The 20,705-nt window shown below is 39.3% G+C and overlaps 1 protein-coding gene across 1 annotated transcript; it reads left to right on the top strand.

Annotated features, from left to right (window-relative positions):
• Positions 1-2,210: 2,210 nt before the first annotated feature.
• Positions 2,211-18,115, top strand: LOC149283275 (protein NSUN7-like). The gene is made up of 11 exons (XM_089497804.1): positions 2,211-2,421; positions 7,760-7,818; positions 8,881-9,011; positions 9,365-9,517; positions 9,870-10,053; positions 11,752-11,962; positions 12,416-12,559; positions 12,665-12,766; positions 13,203-13,320; positions 13,677-13,800; positions 17,495-18,115. Exons 1-11 carry the CDS (start codon positions 2,211-2,213, stop codon positions 18,113-18,115), a joined length of 2,058 nt encoding a protein of 685 aa, XP_089353930.1.
• The last annotated feature ends 2,590 nt before the right edge of the window (positions 18,116-20,705 follow it).

Here is a 20,705-nt window from a genome sequence, read left to right as displayed (position 1 = left end):
TTGAACCATGGGCAGTTTGTAATTACCTACTGGTAATGTGCATTATTTACTTAATAAACAGAAACAAGGAATGAATATCCAAGGGAAACAATGGATAGGTGGGGAACAGCTGCGGGGAAAAGGGAATAGACAGCCATTGGCACAACATGACAGACATAGCTGTATTTGCCAGTAGCAGCAACGGGCAAGGTACATACATAACTGCTAAATAAATATGGGAAAATAATTTATTATCAAAGAAGTAAAAGGACCAGTGTTACCAACATCACTTGGAACGTCTAATCCAGTCTGAACCACCCTGCTGTTCCACCAAGCGTGGGCACCGCTCTCCCCACACACAACCATTTATAGTTGCTTGAACACGCAAGAATCAGGAGGGTATATATGGCACCGAATATACATATGGTGTATATGGTGTGATACTGCCTTTCCTCAGCATGTACTTTGTATATTCTCACTTCATCAACTGGCATTCTAGATCTCTGTGGCTCTACATGGATCAACTGAATAAAAAGCCTGTATGGTTGGCATAGACAGACTTAGGGAGATCTAGATTTACAAACCACCGTTCAAGACCAGGGTAGGGGGCTCACAATTATAATTACAGATGCCAAAACGGGGACGTTTTTTATTATTATTTTTTTATTATTTTTAAGTAGCATTTTTTGACAATGAAAAATTGTTACCACTACCGTAATTGACTAAGATTCTAGGGATGTTAGGCGGACTATAAGGACCGAATGGTTCTTATCTGCCGTTACTTTCTATGTTTCTATGTAGTGGCTGATCTATGGAAAGTTTTTGTTGTGTAAACTACATTGGGCACAAGTTTCACAATCTACGAGCTGCTTATTGCTTTTTCCTGAAACTTTATGTTCAATGTGAATAGTTTGTCTGCTTATGATTCTTCCATGATTCTTGTTTAATGCATCTAAAGTTACATTTTAATTAAGTTTCCCAAAGGAACTGGGTGTAATTTAACACTCAAAACAAAATTGCCTTTACAGCTTGTATAATATTTCTTCCCTAGTCTTAAACAAGCAATTGTGCCTTAATTTACCGTAAGCTGCAAATTTCATTTCTGCCGTATTCAGTAATGTGTATCTTTTGCTAGTTTTTTAAAGCAACCCACACGCTTTCTAAAACCAAAGAAAATGATTTTAATACTGTTCAGAATTATCCTGTTTTATTTTTAGAATGATTAAATGTGCCGACATTTATGGGTTTTATCCAAAGTTCTGATCACATCTGATAAAGTTGTGACAAATTGTAAATCATTGTTAACTAGACCAGATTTGTCAATTTATTGTTGTGTGTGCGAGGGTACCATCAATTCTCTTTAACAAACATCTGTTTAGAACACATTAACACATCTTCTTACAATGTTGTACAATGGACTGAAACTGTCACCAGCCACCTGTATTCTGACACGGAGGCGTAATGAGTGTTTTGAGATGTCGCTATTTGCCTTTAAGTGTGTTGGTGTTTGTCTCGTCTGATGTGGCCATTTGTAGCTCTGTGTCAGGGTAACGTGCAAATAAGATAGTCATCAAAGGTGTTCCTTTACATACCCACCAACATTTCCCTCCTGGATCCCGGAACAAAGGGGACGATGCCAAACACTCTGCGGGACGCTGCAGCATTGATCTCTAGGATACCCAGGACAGATACTGGGTAGTTTGGAGTACATTTACAATCGTGTAGGCTGTGTGTGTCCTAGAATGCTGCTTATCCACAGTGTAATGCACTGTGCATAGGCACTATTTTTATTCCGGGACAGACCCGAATTAGACGGGACCAGACCTCCTCAACAAATGGAACTGTCCAGGGACATTCAGGACTGTTGGCAGGTATGCCTTTACAGCCATGTGCCCAATAAGATATTTAGAAGGTGTACATTTTCATCAACTTTAGGTCTAAAATTTGCATGTCTTCTAATCTTGTTATAAATGGTTTGAACTGTTAATCTGGGAATGGAGTTTATAACTATAAAGGAAGCCATTTATGTTTTTAAGACATTTAAATATTTTAACAGTAGCGCAATACTAATTCTTTCTTCATTTTATTATCAGGAAGCGGCCTCCTACCAGGCTTTTTTTTGTCTGCTATCCCAAATGTCCATCTCTGTGGATAATTTGCTGCTGGCAACCTCAAATCACATACATGCGCAACAAGACTCTAGTCTGACCTTAAATTCCATTGACCGGTTAATGCGAAATTCATTGTACCTGACTGAGAAGGACAGCTATCCTGATCGCGTTTTCATAAACGCAGCAAAGATCTTCTATAGCATTCATGTGAAGAAACCTCCAGACAGGATCCTGGTGAAGTACGGCTGTGGCCTGCAGCTCTCCTTGCCGGAATATGAAGATGAAAAATTGAAGCGCTGGTCCTATGAGCTTGCTTTTAATTCAGTTAAATGTGAGTATAAAATAAAATGTGGATTTTGAACTATTACATTTCAAAATGCTTCCTTTTTATCATTAGCCGTGTATTTCTCATTTTTAAATCTCACTTGTGTATTTTCTTTTCTTCCCCTTTGTACGCCACATGACCATTTCATGTAACTCACAGGCCTAAACTGTGTCAGGGATTTTTTTTCTTATCATACTTTGCATATATCCCCTTTTCCTCTCTGTTTAACAGGATTTACCCGGTGGTTTTTCTAGGTTACATCTCATTTACTTTTTCTTGATCATATTTTGTGTTGCCGAAAGTACAAAAGTACTTGCAAGAGGTTTTGTGACTTCATGGCAAATATGATAGGATGTAATGGAAGAGCTCGGTACTCAGGCTGAATATATGTACAACTAAGTGTAAACACACTTGATATGACAGCACACATTATAAAGTTTCTGGATATAATGGTAAACTATACTACATTCCTGCAGGGAATACACTACTGTTTTAAAGTTGTGGTCACTTATCTGTTCTTGGAAAACAAGGGAATTTCTAGTTGTAACATAATTGCAAAAGGGGTTTTTACTGATCAGTTAGCCTTTTAAACTTCAACTTGGATTAGCGAACACAAGTCCATTGGAACACAGGAGTGATGGGAGTGATAAAGGGACTCTGTACGCCAATGAAGCTATACCAGCTATCATAGTCATTTACACCATTAACAACGTCTGCGCTGTATTTCTGATCCATTTCATGTTATTTTAATGGGCAAAATGTGCTTTTCTTTCAAAAACAAGGATATTTCTAGGTGACCAAAGCTTTTGAGTGGTAGTGTAGTGTTGTTTTTAACACTTATTGAACCCCTTAACGACCAATGACATGCCAGACACGTCATGCAAAAATGATCAGTTAACAACCAATGACATGCCTGGCACGTCATGGCATTAAACATGCTTATAAAGCGGTCTACGATCCTAGAGCTTAGGAGGAGATAGACGATGAAAGCACTGATAGCAAGGCATTCAGCAACACCGAACACCCACTCCAGGATGCACTGTGACAAGCGCCACTGCAAGAAATTTTGCCTCTCGCAAGATGGCACTTCCTTTAAAAAAAAGGTTTCCAAGAGGGCCTCTAACCCTCCTGATTACTCTGGATACCCATGCAGATTAAATACAGGCACTGCATTAAACCATGCAAGTCAGTGAAGCCCAGCTTTCTATTCGCAATGTGATTAGTAAAAAAAAATTTTTAAATGGAAAACATAAAAATAGCTAAAAATTTAAATAAAAATGTGGTAACATTTAAAATTAATTATGCAAGGATGTCACCATCGGGGAACCATCCAGTTCCAACAAAATGGAGAAAAAGTCCAAAATGAGCAAGTGCTAAAATTAAAGCTGTATCTTCCCAAAAATCCTGACAGTTAAAATCGTAGCATTTGAAATACCCAAGGGGTGTCTACTTTAAGAAAAAGTAATTGTTTGATGGGGTAAATTGGAGTGGACGGTTTCAAAGATGTCCCAAATAGGGTAAAGGGAAAGACTGACCAAAGTGGAAAATAATGTGTTCTTTTAGCACCTAAACACCCATGCATGGGTATTATTACTGTATTCAAGAGATGTTGCTGAACACATATTGGGGTGTTTTTGATGTATACCAGGAGTGGTAAATTCATACCTGAAGTACAATGTGTGTGAAAATAACCCACAAAAAATACCACCACAAATTTTGACAAAGGCTGGTGGTAAAACTAGTGCATTAACAGGGTTAAATACCGCTATTTGTAATACCCTGGGGTGTCTATTTTTAAAATATGGTTTGATGGGGTAAATCAAACTGACTGGCTTCAAAGATGTCCCAAATAGGACATGGTGGCAGAAGGACCAAACTTAAAAATGTAAAGTTAAAACAAGTGCGCCTCCTAAATGTAGCATTTTACCTCCTAAACAACCTGACAAACCCATGCATGAGTAGTATCACTGTATTCGGGAGATGTTGCTGAACACATATTGGGATGTTGTGTAACAGTGACATATACCAGGAGCTGTAAATTCATGCCTCAAGTACAATTTGCATTATTAAAAACACAAAATAAATTACCACCACAATGTTTGACAAAAGGTGGTAGTAGAATTAGTGCATAGAAAGGGTTAAAATACCAGCATTTGCAATACCTTGGGGTATCTAGTTGGGGTATCTAGTGATGGGGTAAATTGCATTGGCCGGCTTTAAAGATGTTCCAATTAGCATATGGGGGCAGAATGACCAGATTTGGAAAATTTTGAAATAGCAAAACGCTACATTTACTTATTGCCCTATAACTTGCAACAAGAACCCATAAAAACATTGGGTATTTCTAAACTCAGGACAAATAGTAGAATCTATTTAGCAGTTTTTTTATTAGCTTCAAATAAAACTGAAAGTAAGTTTTTTGGGGAATTTTTCATCATATTTTATAACTTTTTTTATAGCAAATTAGCTTATATGATCAAAAATAGTATCTGAAGAAAGCCCATCTTGTCAAAAAATATATAATTTGTTTGGGTACACTAACTAGAAGAGAAGAAAATTACAGCTAAACACGAGCACCGCAAGTGTTAAAACAGCCTTGGTTACAAAGGGTACAAAAAATAAAAAACAGCCTGGTCCTTAAGGGGTTAATATGCACCAATTCTCATGTTAGAAGTTATGTTGATTATATGTAGGATTTTACGTTATATTAAACACTTGCAACTGTAATATCTTCACTTCTTCCAGTCTGACCAAGGTGCTGCGGCTTTCTGTTGGTGATCTCACCAAAGTAAAGGGCGCTTCTGCTTTACAGTTTCATGATGTCATGATGACTATATTTAGTTTTAACATGAATACTGTTGCTGTCAAACAATACTGGTTGTCACTGGATATATAGGAAAAATAATTACTCCTTGTACTGTGGAGGTGTTCCCCTGATTTTGTATTGGTGATTTATTAAAACAGTTCGTCTTATCTGTGTAAATGTTTATGCATATGTCACAGGCTTACTCCTTACACATTGATGTCACATAACCGGCATGCCCTATGAGGACTTGCTATGTGTGCTTACAACATTCCTGCTTAGATGACTTGCTTTATCTGGAAGTGCCCTATAGTTCTGCCAACAGCTAAGCCCTGTACATAGCCCAGTGTGACAGCATATACATGGGATGGGCATAGTGGTACGATTGAAGATGTATTATTGTGGACTGGTAATAGGTATTGACTTCAACCAAAAATGATATTACCCTACAGGGCAGATATAGGATGTTGGAAAAGTATTATTTACAATAATTAAATGCATACTTGTATTATACTGTATATAGACCAATAGGAGCAGTGTTCTTATCACTCTCGAGATATGCGTGACTCTTCTCCCCTTACTCCCCTTACTCTTTTTTGGAAGGAGACGTGAGATGATCTGCATAGTAGCTACTGATGCAGATTTCACCATCCACTGCCACTGAATGCTGCTTCTTGTAGATAAAATAACCTTTCATTTCACCAAACCAATAACATTGAGTAGCAAACACTTGACATCACAACGTTTGAAATGGCCAAAAAGGGACTTTTTCCCCAGAGATGTGGTTACAGGTATGGCGGAGGATAGTAGATTTTCCAAGAGACTTTATGTGACATTGGGACTTATTTATTTGTATTTTTTTCCTCTACCAAACTTTCAAATGTAGCATTTGAGAAGTAGAAGGTAGTATCACTAATACACAAATAGTACAGAGACATTTTCCAGAAACAAGAAACTGTAATCCTTCCAGAATATATTGGTTGCTATGTACCTGCAGGTCTACACAACATGCAGCCTTAATCTGTACTGTGATCTGTAGAGAATGTGGGGCCGAAAGAGATTATCCCCATTAGTGGGGAAAAAATTCAGGTTCCAAATAACATAATTAAAGAGCATGTTTCAACTACACCCGAAACATCCCTCCTGGGAAAATTGCCAGGAACAACATACATCTTTAATTACAGGGGGTTTATTAGTAGCTTAAATCTGGATGCAGAGGGCATAGAGACAAAAACAGGTTACCTATAACAGAATGGAGAATAATAATAGGTGCTTAAGCCCCAGCATCTATAACACAGAGCCGAGGTGTTGAGGTGTGATTACCCCCCTTAGGAAATCTTAATCCTGGAAACAGACACGTCTTCCCTACTTTTGTGGACTACTCCAGAATACATGTATATCAGGCAATGGTGGGTATGATGTGCAGCTCTCGACAACAATAGTAATTTAGCACCCAGATTTAGAAAAACTTCACATAAAGTTCATAAAAGTACAACATTAGAAGATGCAAGTATTATACATTATGTGGTGAGCACACTTTCCATAATTTGTGTTGACGTTGACCACAGATTACACAGAAGGCTCTATTTACGCTCATCAGCGGCGTTCCCAGGTACAGCCTACGTTCAGCCAGATTACTGAAGATTAACATAATGATAGAATAAAAATGTAAACGCACACACATTGTCTTTGGGTATTTGTTATGCGGAAGTAGGGAGTGTGAACTGGGATGCTTTACAGGTAACAGAAACAGGTCTCCAGGCACCGACACAAGTATGTTTAATCAGCATTGTGTTTCAAAGATAAGGAATCACAAAGTGGACAAAGCACATTGCCTGTGATACACCGTATGACCAAACTCATGCGGACACTGGACCATTACACCTGTATGAGATTGTTGGTCATACCATTCCAAAACCATTGGCACAGTTTTTTGGGCAGATGTGACAAATGTTTTTTTGGAGATGCCCCCCTTTGCAGCTATAACAGCTTCCACTATTCTGGGAAGGCTTGCCACAAGATTGTCTAGCATGTCTTTGTGTATTTTTCCTTTTTCATCCAGTAGAGCATTTGTGAGGTCAGGCCCTGATGTTGAACAAGATGACCTGGCTCGCAATCAACATCCCAAAGGTTTTTCGATGGGCTTAAGGTTAGGGTTCTGTGCGGGCCACGCTAGTTCCTCCATACTAAGCTTGTCAAACCATGTCTTTATGGACCTTGCTTTGTGAACTAATGGATCATGGCCTCCAGTTTGTAACTGTAACTACTACTCTTTGTTGGATACTGTCTCTTTCAAAACTGCTCATTCTTTAATGTGTGTGTATAAACAACGTTAAATTCCCCGGGTTACATATTGTTTTTTCTTGAATTAAATTGATATTAGTTGTTAAATTAGCTGTTAAGTTCTAAATATTAGAACTGTAGTGTTTTTACGGAAACATTTTAAGGGGCAGGGGCAGGAAGACGTCCTCTTTAATTTTGTGTCTAAGGACTGGATTTATTGCTTGAGAATAAATTTTTATTTAATTTTTTTTATTTCAGACCAACACCTTATTGAAACCATGTTATTGGATAGTGGTTTCTACTATTCTGGAAATCTGGTAAGCATATGATAATTTAATTTGTGGTATGATTGTTTTCTCACAGCATTACTAGGCTACAGAGGTGCTTTTTAAATGTTTTGGGGTTTCCTATCGCCATCCCTGGTGATCTAGTGCAGTAGCTGGAAGATGCTGCTCAGGTGTACACGGCTGTTAAATGTCATATGATTACACCTTAACCCGAAAAAGCCGTGACTTCTTTACAATATGACTGGTGAGAAATCTATGCTCTGGACTTCCCAGAGCCGCCGCGGTGGCTTTGTAGCAATGGCCCCCTGCGCTTCACCTGTAGTCATGCCTCTGTTGTCTAGTGTATTAGAAACAGCCTATGAAATGTTTCAATATTAAGATTTGATGTTTGTAGCATCTTGAATTTTGATTTGATTTTACTCTCCATAGAATAGTCCACATTTTTGCAAGTTATTGGTCCAGAATGCGTATTTATTAAGAGGATGCAAGAGGAATTTGATTTTGTTTGCTTGAAATTATTGATGAAACTTTCTGTTCACTAAATTCATGTACACAGCTCATTCTCTTTTGTCATCCGTTTGACATTAATAATAATTAACTATGTATCAAATGTCCTTGGCAGTCCAGTATGTTATTTTATACATGTTATTTTTCTTTCTAAATTAGTTATATTTCCATATATGTTATTTGTTAAGGGAGTTAAGAAGATTGTTATGAGTTGACGGGCAAGATTATTTGGGTTACGTCATCAAATGTTTGCCATTTGTGAACAAGAGCTATCCATATTTGTGTATTGAAGCCTCCATTGCTATATCCAGGATATACTATGATAGGCAATAGAGCTTTACACGGCATTCCTTTAGAAGTTGAAAGCAGTAGTGAACACAGGGCTCTGTGATAAGGTTTAATACTATGATAAGGATGGATGCCGCCTGTTACCCCATTCCCTACAAAGTTATTGCAAGGTTAGCTTTGAAAGCATTTTTGCCTGTATGAAGTCAAAGATTTTTTTTCTTTCTACAATGCATTTCACATTTAACACATATTTGAAATGATTATTCCATCTTTTCCCAATTTCTGTCTTGTCTCGAGGCGGAGGATATGAGCAGTTTAGTTGTGGTGATGCTGTATGATTTCCAGGACCGCAAATTCCAGCCTCGTTGTATATATAATAAAGAAGACATCATACAAGAAGTGCAAGAAGTTGAAAACCTTCTATTTAGGTAAAACACCACAGTCGCTGTAGTAACATTTGTGTATGTTTCTACATACTAGTGTCTAAAGGACCACATACCGAGCAGGGTTAAAATGGTTTGCCGACCTAGTATCTTCTAAAGAGTCAGATGTAGTCAGAAGAATATTGCTCACAGTTAGTACTTTGGCTGCAGCACTGTGAGGTTTTTATACAAAATGCCTCCCTTTATACATTAAAGTTTACATACATTAAATAACAGCTAAACCTGTTTTGCTGCTCTCAGCAGAGACAGAATTGTAATCTGTAAATAACATTTAAAAAAAATATTGAATATGTCTATTTTATTGTTACTTTATTGTGCTCTGGATTTTTTCCAAATAGGTATAAAACCAGGCTTGCTGCTTCCTTGGCAAGATTTCGTATCAAACATAATGCACCGACTATTAAACACATATTGCCTGAGAGCGTGCAGAAGCAGGAGCAGAGAGCGTCTCATGTACCACTCTATGCCTGGGTGAATACCGCCAAAGCCAGGTACGTTCATGGCAGGGATAGGTTTGTATAGGAAGTGTCAGTATAACCGTAATGCAGCACATTGTAACATATACACTATATGGACAGAAGTATTGGGATACCTGACCGTTATACCAACAGGGACTTTGATGACATAGCATTCTAAACACATAGAGATTAATATGACATTGTCCAGGGGGTTGTGGGCAATGTAATGTATTGCGGTCTTTGTGCAAATGTTTGATGTTTCACAGTACCTTTTAGGAAACAAACTTGGCAATCACCAATAGTTCAACAACACTTTAAGTATTTGTGCTGTAAAAATAAAGGAGTCATTTGATTAATATCTTTGTTATCTGTCTTGTGTTTTAAGCTCCACTGATGTTTTCAACACATTGGAACAAAAGGGTTTCAGTAAAGTGGACTCCCCTTCGGAATTTGATGGCTATAACTACTGCATAGACAATCACTGCCAGGATTTACTTATCTTCCCTGCACAGCTTAAGGAGGAACTCAATAAACTGGAACTTTTCACCGATTACAAAATCGTATTTCAGGTAGGCAGGCAGGCAGGCAGGCAGGCATGTTATTGCGTGTCTCATGTCTCCTCCATGTGAGAGATAAATAGTCACATTATGACGGGCCGTGTGGCCCTGTATACAATCTGTGTGCTTTATCATCTCTATACAAATTCAGCACACAGCGCACAGGGATCATTGAACCTGTAAGTCTGACTCTCCTTATCTGCTACTCTTGCTAGAGATCAACAAATGTCCTCACATTTCTCTTCAAATATGATGCTGGTACTCAGAAGTTCTGTAACCTTTGGGAACATGGTTACCAACCACACTCCTTTACTCACTGCCAGCACTCTGCACTCTGAGCGATGTACACATAACTCCATTACCACATCGCTGTTTACCTGACCACACAACGCTTCTGAGTTTTGTTCTCTTTGTTTACATTGACCTATAGGTAGTGTTTTAAGTGTTTGTGCAAAGATCCTAAACTCCATATAAAATCATCACACGTTCTCGCTGGATTGGACACATTCCCGATTCAGAGAAACAATGCGGCTGCATCAGTAAAAAGGTTGCATTGTAACGTGTGCGCGTCAGGCCTGCAATAAATACGGAGCTTGGCCAGTTTAAGAGCTTGATCTTTTAATCCTGAAAGGACAGCGCGAACATGAAATATGGCGGCCTCCTCTGAACGCATTCAGTTTGAATCCTGCTATAAATCACGCTGGAAAGCCAGAGATAAGTTTTGTCTTGTGTCCACGTACTTTCCATGCTGTATTAGAATATACCGGTATATGCTGTATCCTGCTTTATGTTTTGGGATACGTTAAAAGCCTGGCTTTGCTTTATGCTTTCATATTCAATATTTTTCATATGAACGTGCCTTTATCTATCTCGCAATCAAAAGAAGAACCATTTCTTTGTAGAGATTTAAACATGCTTTATTTCAAAATATATATTGCCCATCCTGCCATGTTGTCAGTCTCATAATAAGATTTGCCGTTGTTGTGTTTTAATACCCCATTGTAAACCCCAAGGTCCTACAAATTCACTAAAACCTCAGCTGGCGTCCCCTGTACTGTAACAGCTCATGCTGTTCACATTCATTTTCCTTGTTTGCTATTTTGTTTTTATTTTTGCTTGAATCAGGTGATTTTTCAGGAATGGAAAAGTACACAGATAATGCGCTTCATGGTTTGTGTTGTTGAAATGTCAGTGCAGGATCTATTCATCAGCCATCTGTCACTCACAGGATGAATTCCGTTTAAAATATACAAGTTTTGGCCAAAGATAGCTCTCTGAAAACACACAAAATGTTTATTTGTCAAGCGTTGGGGAGATAGAAACTGCGCTACTGGTGCTGGGAGCATTTTACTCACAGATGTGGTGTATATCTCTGATTGTTCAGTCTCCCAATTGAGCTGTTTAATACCCACATTCTGTGTTATAGCTAAAGAGTGCGCTTGTGTTTTTTAATGTGTCTGAAATGTTGAGAGGAGTGCAGCTCTCCATTCAGAAAATTCCCTTCATGGGTGTCAGGCAGACTGATTTGTCTTTAAAAAGAAGTCACTGGGCCTGGATAACTAATCCACAGAAGTAGCTACATCAAGCACCCTGCATTACGGGTGCATAGCAGCACTAAATGTAGAGAGCATGTCTTCCTAAGCAGAAGGAAACCAGCTAACATATCCTTAGATAATCCTTCATTATGCTCTAAACTTTTTCTGTTAACAGGACAAATCACAGAGTTTGGCGGTTCATTCTGTAAAAGCGTTATTGAATTTAGATGATGACATCATTGTAGCCGACCCTATTCCAGGATTTACTCTAGCTCACATGTCAGCGCTGTCTCACCAGAACTCCTGCAACATTTATGTTTGTGGAATAAAATCTGAGAAAAAGAAGGAAGAACTGGAGGAACTGTTTGCAAACATGGACTGCACGAGTAAGTGGGGACATAAAACCAGCAAACGAGGAGACGGAAACCTAATACCTCGTTAGTGGGCTGACGTCACGCTGACTGCGCTTCGGTCTCCCTCTGCAATCTAGGACCTCCCAACATTCTAAATGACCAAAAAAGGATACTTTTCTTTTAGGGGTGTGGCTAGAGGCGTGGCTAAAGGAGAGCTTTACTGAGATATTATGTGGCTATTTATATAATTGAGCAAGGCATTTAAAAGCGGAATTACATATTTAATTTAACCTTTCTGCTGTTTCTATAAGATGGTCAGACACTCATACCAACTGAGCATTTCTTTTAAACATGGTTGAAGCATTAAATCATACATTTTCTCTATGATTTCCATGTCAAATTATGATGGTATGATATATTATGATATTCAAAACCGTGTTCGATGATAGGTAACTTTTCCAATACACGTTATTTTTTTTTTTGCAGAGATTACGATTCTTACAGAGACTTTCACTGACATCAACCCGGCTGACAAGATGCTACGAAAAGCAAAAGTGATTATGTTGATGCCGCAGTGCTCAGGATCTGGAGTCAGTGATCCAGTAGATTTTGTTTTAAGTGGACTAGGAGGTAACGTCCATTTTATTTAGATGTTATTTTACAAAATTTATTGTACCCTTCTGAGTAGGGTCCATTGTAAAAGCAAGTTATGAGCATTTTCATTCTTCAATTCAGACCCCGCATTGCTGCAGGATTTTTCTCAAGGATTCCCAGCACCAGATAAAATCTGTGACCTTGCAAATCATCAGCGATCGGAGATCAAACATGCGATGGAGTGTAAGTGAAAGTTTTGATATTTTGGTGTAATTGCTTTTTTTCACACTATGTTTTTAGGTAAATCCGAGACCTTCATATTATTAATGATAATTATTAATGATTGTCACACCACAACTTAAATTAGCAATGCTTATAAATTGTTCAGTGGTACGACCCTGGATTGTCCGTTTCCCATGTTTCCGTAGGATGAGTTATTTAAGTTTTAGCTCCATTTCAAAGGTTTTACAAGCTGCAAGACAGTAAGAGCCCTGCTAGATGCTGCGCCGTTGTTCTTGAGAGATGATCACTAATGTGAAAAAGGCTAAAACAGTTTTGTTGAAGTCAGCAGGAATTTCTAGTGTTTAAACCACAGTTAAAAATGAAAAAAATAATGATAAATACTATTCAGTTCACGATAGCTCCGTTACATTATTGCATGTTTTTATTTTTATTTCAGTTAGTAGCGTTCAAGCCATCGTCTACTGCACTTCATCCGTTAATCCAGAAGAAAATGAGAATGTGATAAACTATGCTTTGGAACTAAAATCTGAGGATACCCGAGTAAAGTCATATAGGTAAGGATCATCTCTACGCACATTGACCACGGCTACAAAAATGTTTCTTAATTGTTTGCATAAGTACTCGAGCAGACGTGGTGGAAGTTAGTTTCTATATATTTTATAGTAATATTTGTCATTATTAATGTTTAAATAGTTACGATGGACACAGGTGATGGAGTTTTACTGCTTGACAACTGACCATGAAAAAACCACAAGAATACTGAAGTCCCGACCTGTTTTGGTGTAAAATTATTTCTCGATGGTTTATAGTCATTGGGTTATGGAATGCAGATACATTTCTTTAATTGAACTGATTTCTCTGTATGAAACTACAATATGTTTTACCAAACCGTTGCATATCTTTACTACAGGCTCAGCCCTCCTGTGATCCCTTTATGCTCAGGCGAGGAGGTTGTATCTGCTTCTGATAATTATTTTAAAATTGAGCCATCTGATACCACCAATGGGTGTTTTATTGCTGTCTTGGCACGGGAGGTAAGACAAATCCCATGATTTGTGTAGCAATAATGGCTAATTATTAATAAAGTATTAACTAGAATGCATGATTGGAAAATGGATAACTGTGATTTTTAGTATTTTCGTATGCCTATGATTTTATGGATATACAAATTATCCACACGTGCACAAAAATATATGGTTATTACATGGGAACATTTTTAATGTTATAATACTACCATAATATTCTTTTCATTTAGTTAACAGATCCACAATTTACATTTTCAAATTAAATAATATTAATTGTAAGTACCTTATTGTTTTTATTTTCAGTACAATAGATGCACCAACCTACATTATTCTTTGATTGTTGGACAATATACTTGTTATACATTACATTAGGGCAGCTGCAAAGTGCAGAGATATATTTCTAATGATTCTGAACATGTGGCAGTGTTTGACGAGCCATCCCCAAGCATGTAAAAAGCACTTTGCTATTAATTATTATTTAGCATTTGTGTGTTGAAGTTGAGTATGTTGCATATCAGGAGGCAGAGTGGCAAGTCAAGCAAGGGCCAGTTTTATTACTGGGTGAATTAGGTAGAAGCCCCGGTGGAGGTCCCGGGTAGCAGTGGGGGTTGTCTACGTGCATCGCGCAGACATCCACCGGCTGCCCCCACTAGACACTAGGGATTCTGAAGCACGGGGGACAAGTCTGGTGATGCATTGGTAAGTCTGGGAAGGCAGATGTGCATAACTGGGGGGCAGGTTGTCAAAGAAAAGGAAAAAAACCAAGAAATGCATTTCTCTCAATCATAGTTTTTATGAAATATTAAAAAAAGTTTACATTAATATTTACTAGTAAAACTTTTTCCTATAAGGTAGTCTTATATTCAGGCTTTTTCTTTTTTTATATATATATTATATTCAGGCTTTTTAATATTTAAATTTTGGGGGTTCGTTTTATAATCAGGGTCATCTAAACAAGCAAATACGGTATTTAGATCAATAAAGTGAGTGCACGACAGCTTTCATATCGTGAGTCAAACCCTAGGCGAAAATCAGGCATCAGGTGCTTAAAAGCTTAAGCAAACTGATTGTTTAGCATACAGTGTATGACTAAAAGTATGTGGACACCCCACTCCAAAACCATGGGCATTAACAAGGGAGGGTTGGCGCTGTCACTCGCTCCCAAGGTCCCCGGGTCCCCACTACACTTACTTCACATCGGGGTAAGGGGGAAGCAGCGGGTAAGGGATCCTCGTCTTGGGGGCTCCCTCTGCTGGACGCAGCAGGCGCATTTTGAGTGTGTCGAGCAGGGAGGGGGCGCATGTGATGTCTGCGGTGGGGCGCGTGTGATGTCTGCGGTGGGGTGCATGTGACGTCTGAGGTGGGGCGAGTGTGATGTCTGCGGTGGGGCGTGTGTCATGTCTGCAGTGGGGCTCGTGTGATGTCTGCGGTGGGGCGCGTGTGATGTCTGCGGTGGGGCGTGTGTGACGTCTGCGGTGGGGCGTGTGTGATGTCTGCGGTGGTGCATGTGTGATGTCTGCGGTGGGGTGCGTGTGACGTCTGCGGTGGGGCGTGTGTGATGTCTGCGGTGGTGCATATGTGATGTCTGCAGTGGGGTGCGTGTGACGTCTGCGGTGGGGCGTGTGTGATGTCTGCGGTGGTGCATGTGTGATGTCTGCGGTGGGGTGCGTGTGACATTTTGGGAATCTCTCTGATTTTTCGGTCCTCGCCTTGCCTACTCAAGGACTATCTGTTATAATTATGTCTTCCTTTTCCGGAGCCTCTTCACTGTTAGGATCATGGAAAACCTGGTGAACTTTGCTTGGGATTTTTCCCCTGGTACTGTTCTACGGGGAGAAGAACTTCTGTGGTGAGTGCTCCGCTCTATGGTAGGCGTCCCTTTTGGCATGGGGGACAGGTAAAGCCAAGTGGCCCCATCAACCCCATGCGCCCACCCCCTCGATAACATACACACTGGCGCACATTTTATATACTCTCGCATACTACAAAGCATACATTAACACACACTCAGACATTTACACACTCATGCTAACACAATCATACACTTAAACACACACATACAAAGTCACGCTAACACACATACACATTCATGCCAACACATGCACACTTTAGCATAAATGTATGCATACATACTTACTCCCTAACTCTCACTCACTTTACTCACTCCCTTACCCTTTTTCACTCATCCTCTTGCTCTCTCACACCTTTCGTTCCTGGAAGTTTTTTTCTTGCACACTGTGGTTTAGGTCAGGGCTCTTTTCAGCCACTCGAATTCTTCCACACCAATCTCATCCAATCTCATGTCTTTATGGACCTTGCTTTGTGTGCTGGGCCACACACATGATGGAATAGAAAAGGGTCTTCCCTCAAACTGTTTCCACAAAGTTGGAAGCATAGCATTGTCTTTGTATGCTGTAACATAAACATAACTCATTACTGACATTAGGGGGTCTAGCCCAGACCATTATCCCTCCTCCACCAAATCCAACAGTAGCCACTACTGGCATCGGCCATACCCTTATTCGTCCATCAGACTTCCAGATAGTGAATCTTGATTCATCACTCCAGAGAACATATTTACACTGCTCCAGTGGCGGTGGTCTTTACACCACTCCAGCCCACACTTGGCATTGCGAATAGTGATCTTCAGCTAGTGTGCAGCTTCTTAGCCTTGGAAACCCATTTCATGAAGCTCCTGACACACAGCGCATGCGCTTCAGCTCTCAGCAGCCCTGCTCTGTGAGTGTGTGTGATCTACCAATTCATGGTGAGCTGTTGTCACTCCTAGACGTTTCCACCTCACAATAAAAGCACTTAAAACAGGTCGGGGCAGATAGAGCCCCAAGATCCTAAAGTCACTGAGCTCTTCAATAGGACCCATTCTCCTGCCAATGTTTGTCTATGGAGATGGCTGCCTATGTACTTGGTTTTATACACCAGTAATAAGCATGGCTTAAACACCTGTACTTAATAAGTAGAGGTATGTCAGCATAATTTTGGTCATAGTGTACCTCTGCAACTACATTTTTCATGCAGACCCAGTGAAAATAGTTTCTCGTTCCAGTTTCTGCATTATTCAGGCTTTAGAAATAAAGTCATGAAGTACTGTAATTTTCTTATGGATTGTTTTTGTCAGTATTCCTTTTTTTAAAAGAAAAATAACTACTTTTCTCTTCCTATCTATAAAGCTAGATCTATAAGCCAAGATGTTTAAACTGTCTTAGAATCACAAACCTAGAATGGAGCTTTGCATACTGTGTCTTCTAGGCCAAAAACATTAATAACAGGCACATATTCCTGAATTTGATAGTGTTGACCGCGCCGTCCTCTCCCGGTTTCTTGACATTCATGGTCTCTATATTTCCTACAGCCCTTCTCTTTATCGTATTCTACCCAATCATGAACTGCATTCCCCCTTCAGTACGACTACAAGACTGTTTTGGGTTTCCTACATTTCTCTCTGAATGCTATTTCCCTGGAGCAAATTATATACAGGGCCTTGCAATAGTATTTGTAGCGCCTTTCATATTACCAAATTACAAATTTAGATTGAAATTTATTTCTGTATATTTTTTAAACGGAACTCACAAATTAATTGCGAGGTTTTATTTTTGTAAAATTTTAAAATTGTATTTTGAAACAAAGTAACATATTGCGGTGTGATTGCCTTGATGACTTACATGTCTGTGTCTGTCTTTTCCAGAAGGATAAATCTAACTGTTTATCTGCGAAAGATGTTTTGGCTCGAGCTGCTGCGAAGGGATTGCTTGAGGGTGTGAAAACATCATATAAAAAGGAGGACAAGAAAAGGAAAAAACAGAAAGAAAAAGCTGCGATGGTAAAAGCCACGACACCAAAAGCCACCTCATCTTTTAAAGATACACAGGTAAAGATCGCAGAATTTATGGACAGAGAGACAGCGGCACCTAAAAGAAGCACCAGCTTTTCTGCTGTGCCCAGAGTATTTACTCAGCAGAACGCCAAAGCGCACAAGGGAGAAGGAATGATTATTTTGAACCCAAAGCAGATAAAAAGTGCCAGCTTCTCGGCCATTCCCAATGTTTTTCCTCAACAGACAGCCAAGCGAAGGAAGGAGGGGAGAATAATTGTTCTGAAGCCAAAGCAGATAGTACTGCCTCCTTTGATGATGCCTTTTTCCAGCAAGCAGTCGGCAGGCCAAGGACGGAATCCTGTTCCATATGTGCAGGGCTGGGACGTGAGGGCCAACTCACACCATTATTTCATCCCCACGCTGTCTATGGTCAACAAGCCCAAAGCCACACCGCCTTGTAGTACGCTCCATCATCCCAAGCCTTGGCACTGAAAACCCAAACTTTTTCACATGTAATCTCTTCATTTTTCTAATAAACACAGGAAAAACAAGCCATTTGGTGTTTCCAGTATGTATATATGTAGGATTTTGTTATCTAGATCAGAATATTATTATACATATTTTCCAAACTATTCATACACAAGAGCCGGACTTTTGCAAACATTTTTGTTCTAATCAGTCTTTGGTTCAGAATAGCCATATACTTATCCAATCCATGTTTACAATCCCTAACTAGCATTTACCACTTTTGCTGGGAGGCTGTTCCAACTATCTACCACTTACTAAAAATGATTTGTTTTGCATCTAAGCCTCTGACCCTCTAGTTGTAGACTTTGACCTCTCATTTGATAATTTATCCTCTGAAATAAACCTCTCTCCTGTATTTTCTACTACTTATACTAGTTATACTACTAAGGAACATCCACACATGAGCAAGGTTAGTAGGGGTACTAAAGAGAAATGGAAAAATGATTTCCTTCTAAAAAAAAAATTTAAAAAATACAGAGCTCTATATAGTAATGTAAGTTAGCATTGACAAAAACTGGTTTTATCTCATTTTTCTTTATCTGCAGACCTGGAGGCTGCCATTGTTTGTCTTTGGTGATATTTTAGAGGGATTTCCCTACTCCTACTCCACACTGACTTGATTCTTTATGGTTATGCTAAATAGATCAGCTCCTCCATACACTTTAGTCAGAGTGCCTATATAAGTGATTAGGGTTTTTTACCACAATCAATCCAATAACGAGTCAGGGAGTTCTAGTGGATTGTGCTACAGACAACAGAGCTAGAACACAGACAAATGGCTGATATGCAGCTGCCTGCAAACATTATATTATGATCTATTTAAATATATTTTTATTAACGGAGAAGAAGGAAAAAGAGGAAGAAATCTCCCTTGCTACTACCATGTTGCTTGTGTGATTCCACTAAGTTCCCTCCGCCATGAGTGCGTGAGCCCAATTAGGATACACCATGTTTTCAGAGTTTGCCCCTAGGCCAGTCTGCCCCTGAGTGTAATCATTCCCTATGTGGCAAGTAAATGATTTAGCTTCATTCTTACATCCTTTTCTATTAACCAAGGAAGCAACCTTTGCATCAGAGGTTAGACTGAAGTTTAGTTGGAATAATCATGCCAGAATTCTGGAGGAAATGATTTTGTATGTTTTAACCTTTTTTATTTAAAATACAATGATTTCTTTTGCATCAAATTAAAAAAAGAAGCGAGGCATAGTTGGTTTGTATTCTTCATACACTATTTGCAGCTGGTATAATTTATCGGTCTCATTAGTTCCTTTCCTCAGGCTTGTAGACAGCCAGCACAATATCACTAAAGATGCTCAGCCTAATCATCCACGTCATATTTATATTTTTGCTTATCCTTCGCAGACATCATCGCACTGATAATGTTAGAATTTATGAAAGCATATACAGCAGCTAATACATAAAATATGGATTCTTACTTGGGGATTTATCTGCATTCAGCCTGTCGAAGATTAATCTTGTAATACATAGAGCCAAATATCCCACAATAACATGTAATCCAGACTACTGCATTCTCTAATCCTATACGTCAGTATCAGAGTCTTTATTTCAGTAACTTTAAACTCTTTCTGTCGTTGCATATCCTGATATTTATAACTATTATATAAGGTAGTGACTGCAGTAGAAAAATAACATAGGTTGCCATAAAGATTTGATTACTTTTAAAAGGACGCCCCAGTTACCCAGGGAGCCACCTAAACCCGATGAGTGGCAGTAAAGTGCTGTTATTGAAAGCTATAGGAGGACTTTCCATACATATGCATATGGGGGTCTCCATAGACTGCGGTGTTTGCCGGGCCAGTGCTCTAGCTGACCAGTGGTGCATTTATCACATGCCTGGAGATTTATTTGACTGAGCACATCTACTGCACATAAAATAGCTGGGGCAGGGACAGGGGCAAATACATATGGGGGGGTTCTGAATATGGGACATTAAAATGTATATGATGGCTTAAATTGCCATAAACTTTCTGTCACATAGAACTGAAGTTTCAAACTTTAGTCTAGTCTGCCTTTAATATATTAAATGTCACTTCATCTTCCCTTAGATGAGGCTCAAACCTGTAAAGGCATTTATGCTGCCAAAACAGACTAGGAAGACTAGACCCCTATCTGATTTGCAATGCCACATATAACCGCCAGAATGTAAAGTAAGAAGGAGTTTAGGTGGCAAGTGCATGCTGACTGGATCCTTTCTGTGCTCCTTGTATGAGTATGTATACCCCTTTTGTAAATCTGTTTAATGCAGGACTGGATGGTGCACATTGAACACGGCTTCTACCCGAAGTGTTTTGGGCTGCTTTATGCTGGATTGTCTGGCGGAGCCGGCCCGTGGGCTGAATAGTGGGAGCCGTGCCCTGGTGTCACTGATACGGTTGTTTCCCGTTGGAGCGCGGGGGCACCTCTGCCTCACTCCTCATGATTATTAGGAATGTTCTTCTCATTGGGAAATATTAGCTTAATGCACAACTTTATGGGGAAATACAACTTACTTATGGTTTATGTCTGGGAGAAGCAAGTGATATAATTACTGCCA

This window comes from Sceloporus occidentalis, unplaced genomic scaffold (assembly GCF_023333645.1).
Source record: "Sceloporus occidentalis isolate IW3139 unplaced genomic scaffold, rSceOcc1.0.p SCAF_107, whole genome shotgun sequence".
NCBI classification, from domain to species: Eukaryota; Metazoa; Chordata; class Lepidosauria; order Squamata; family Phrynosomatidae; genus Sceloporus; species Sceloporus occidentalis.
Note: the sequence above shows the minus strand (reverse complement) of the source record. Positions and strands in the feature narration are given on the sequence as shown.

Excerpts from the sequence above, each read along its gene's own strand:
- LOC149283275 (XM_089497804.1), top strand. The coding sequence starts at position 2,211 with ATGCGAAATTCATTGTACCTGACTGAGAAGGACAGCTATCCTGATCGC. Across the intron at positions 9,518-9,869 it reads GTGAATACCGCCAAAGCCAG|CTCCACTGATGTTTTCAACA; the intron begins GTACGTTCATGG and ends TTGTGTTTTAAG. Across the intron at positions 13,801-17,494 it reads TTGCTGTCTTGGCACGGGAG|AAGGATAAATCTAACTGTTT; the intron begins GTAAGACAAATC and ends TGTCTTTTCCAG.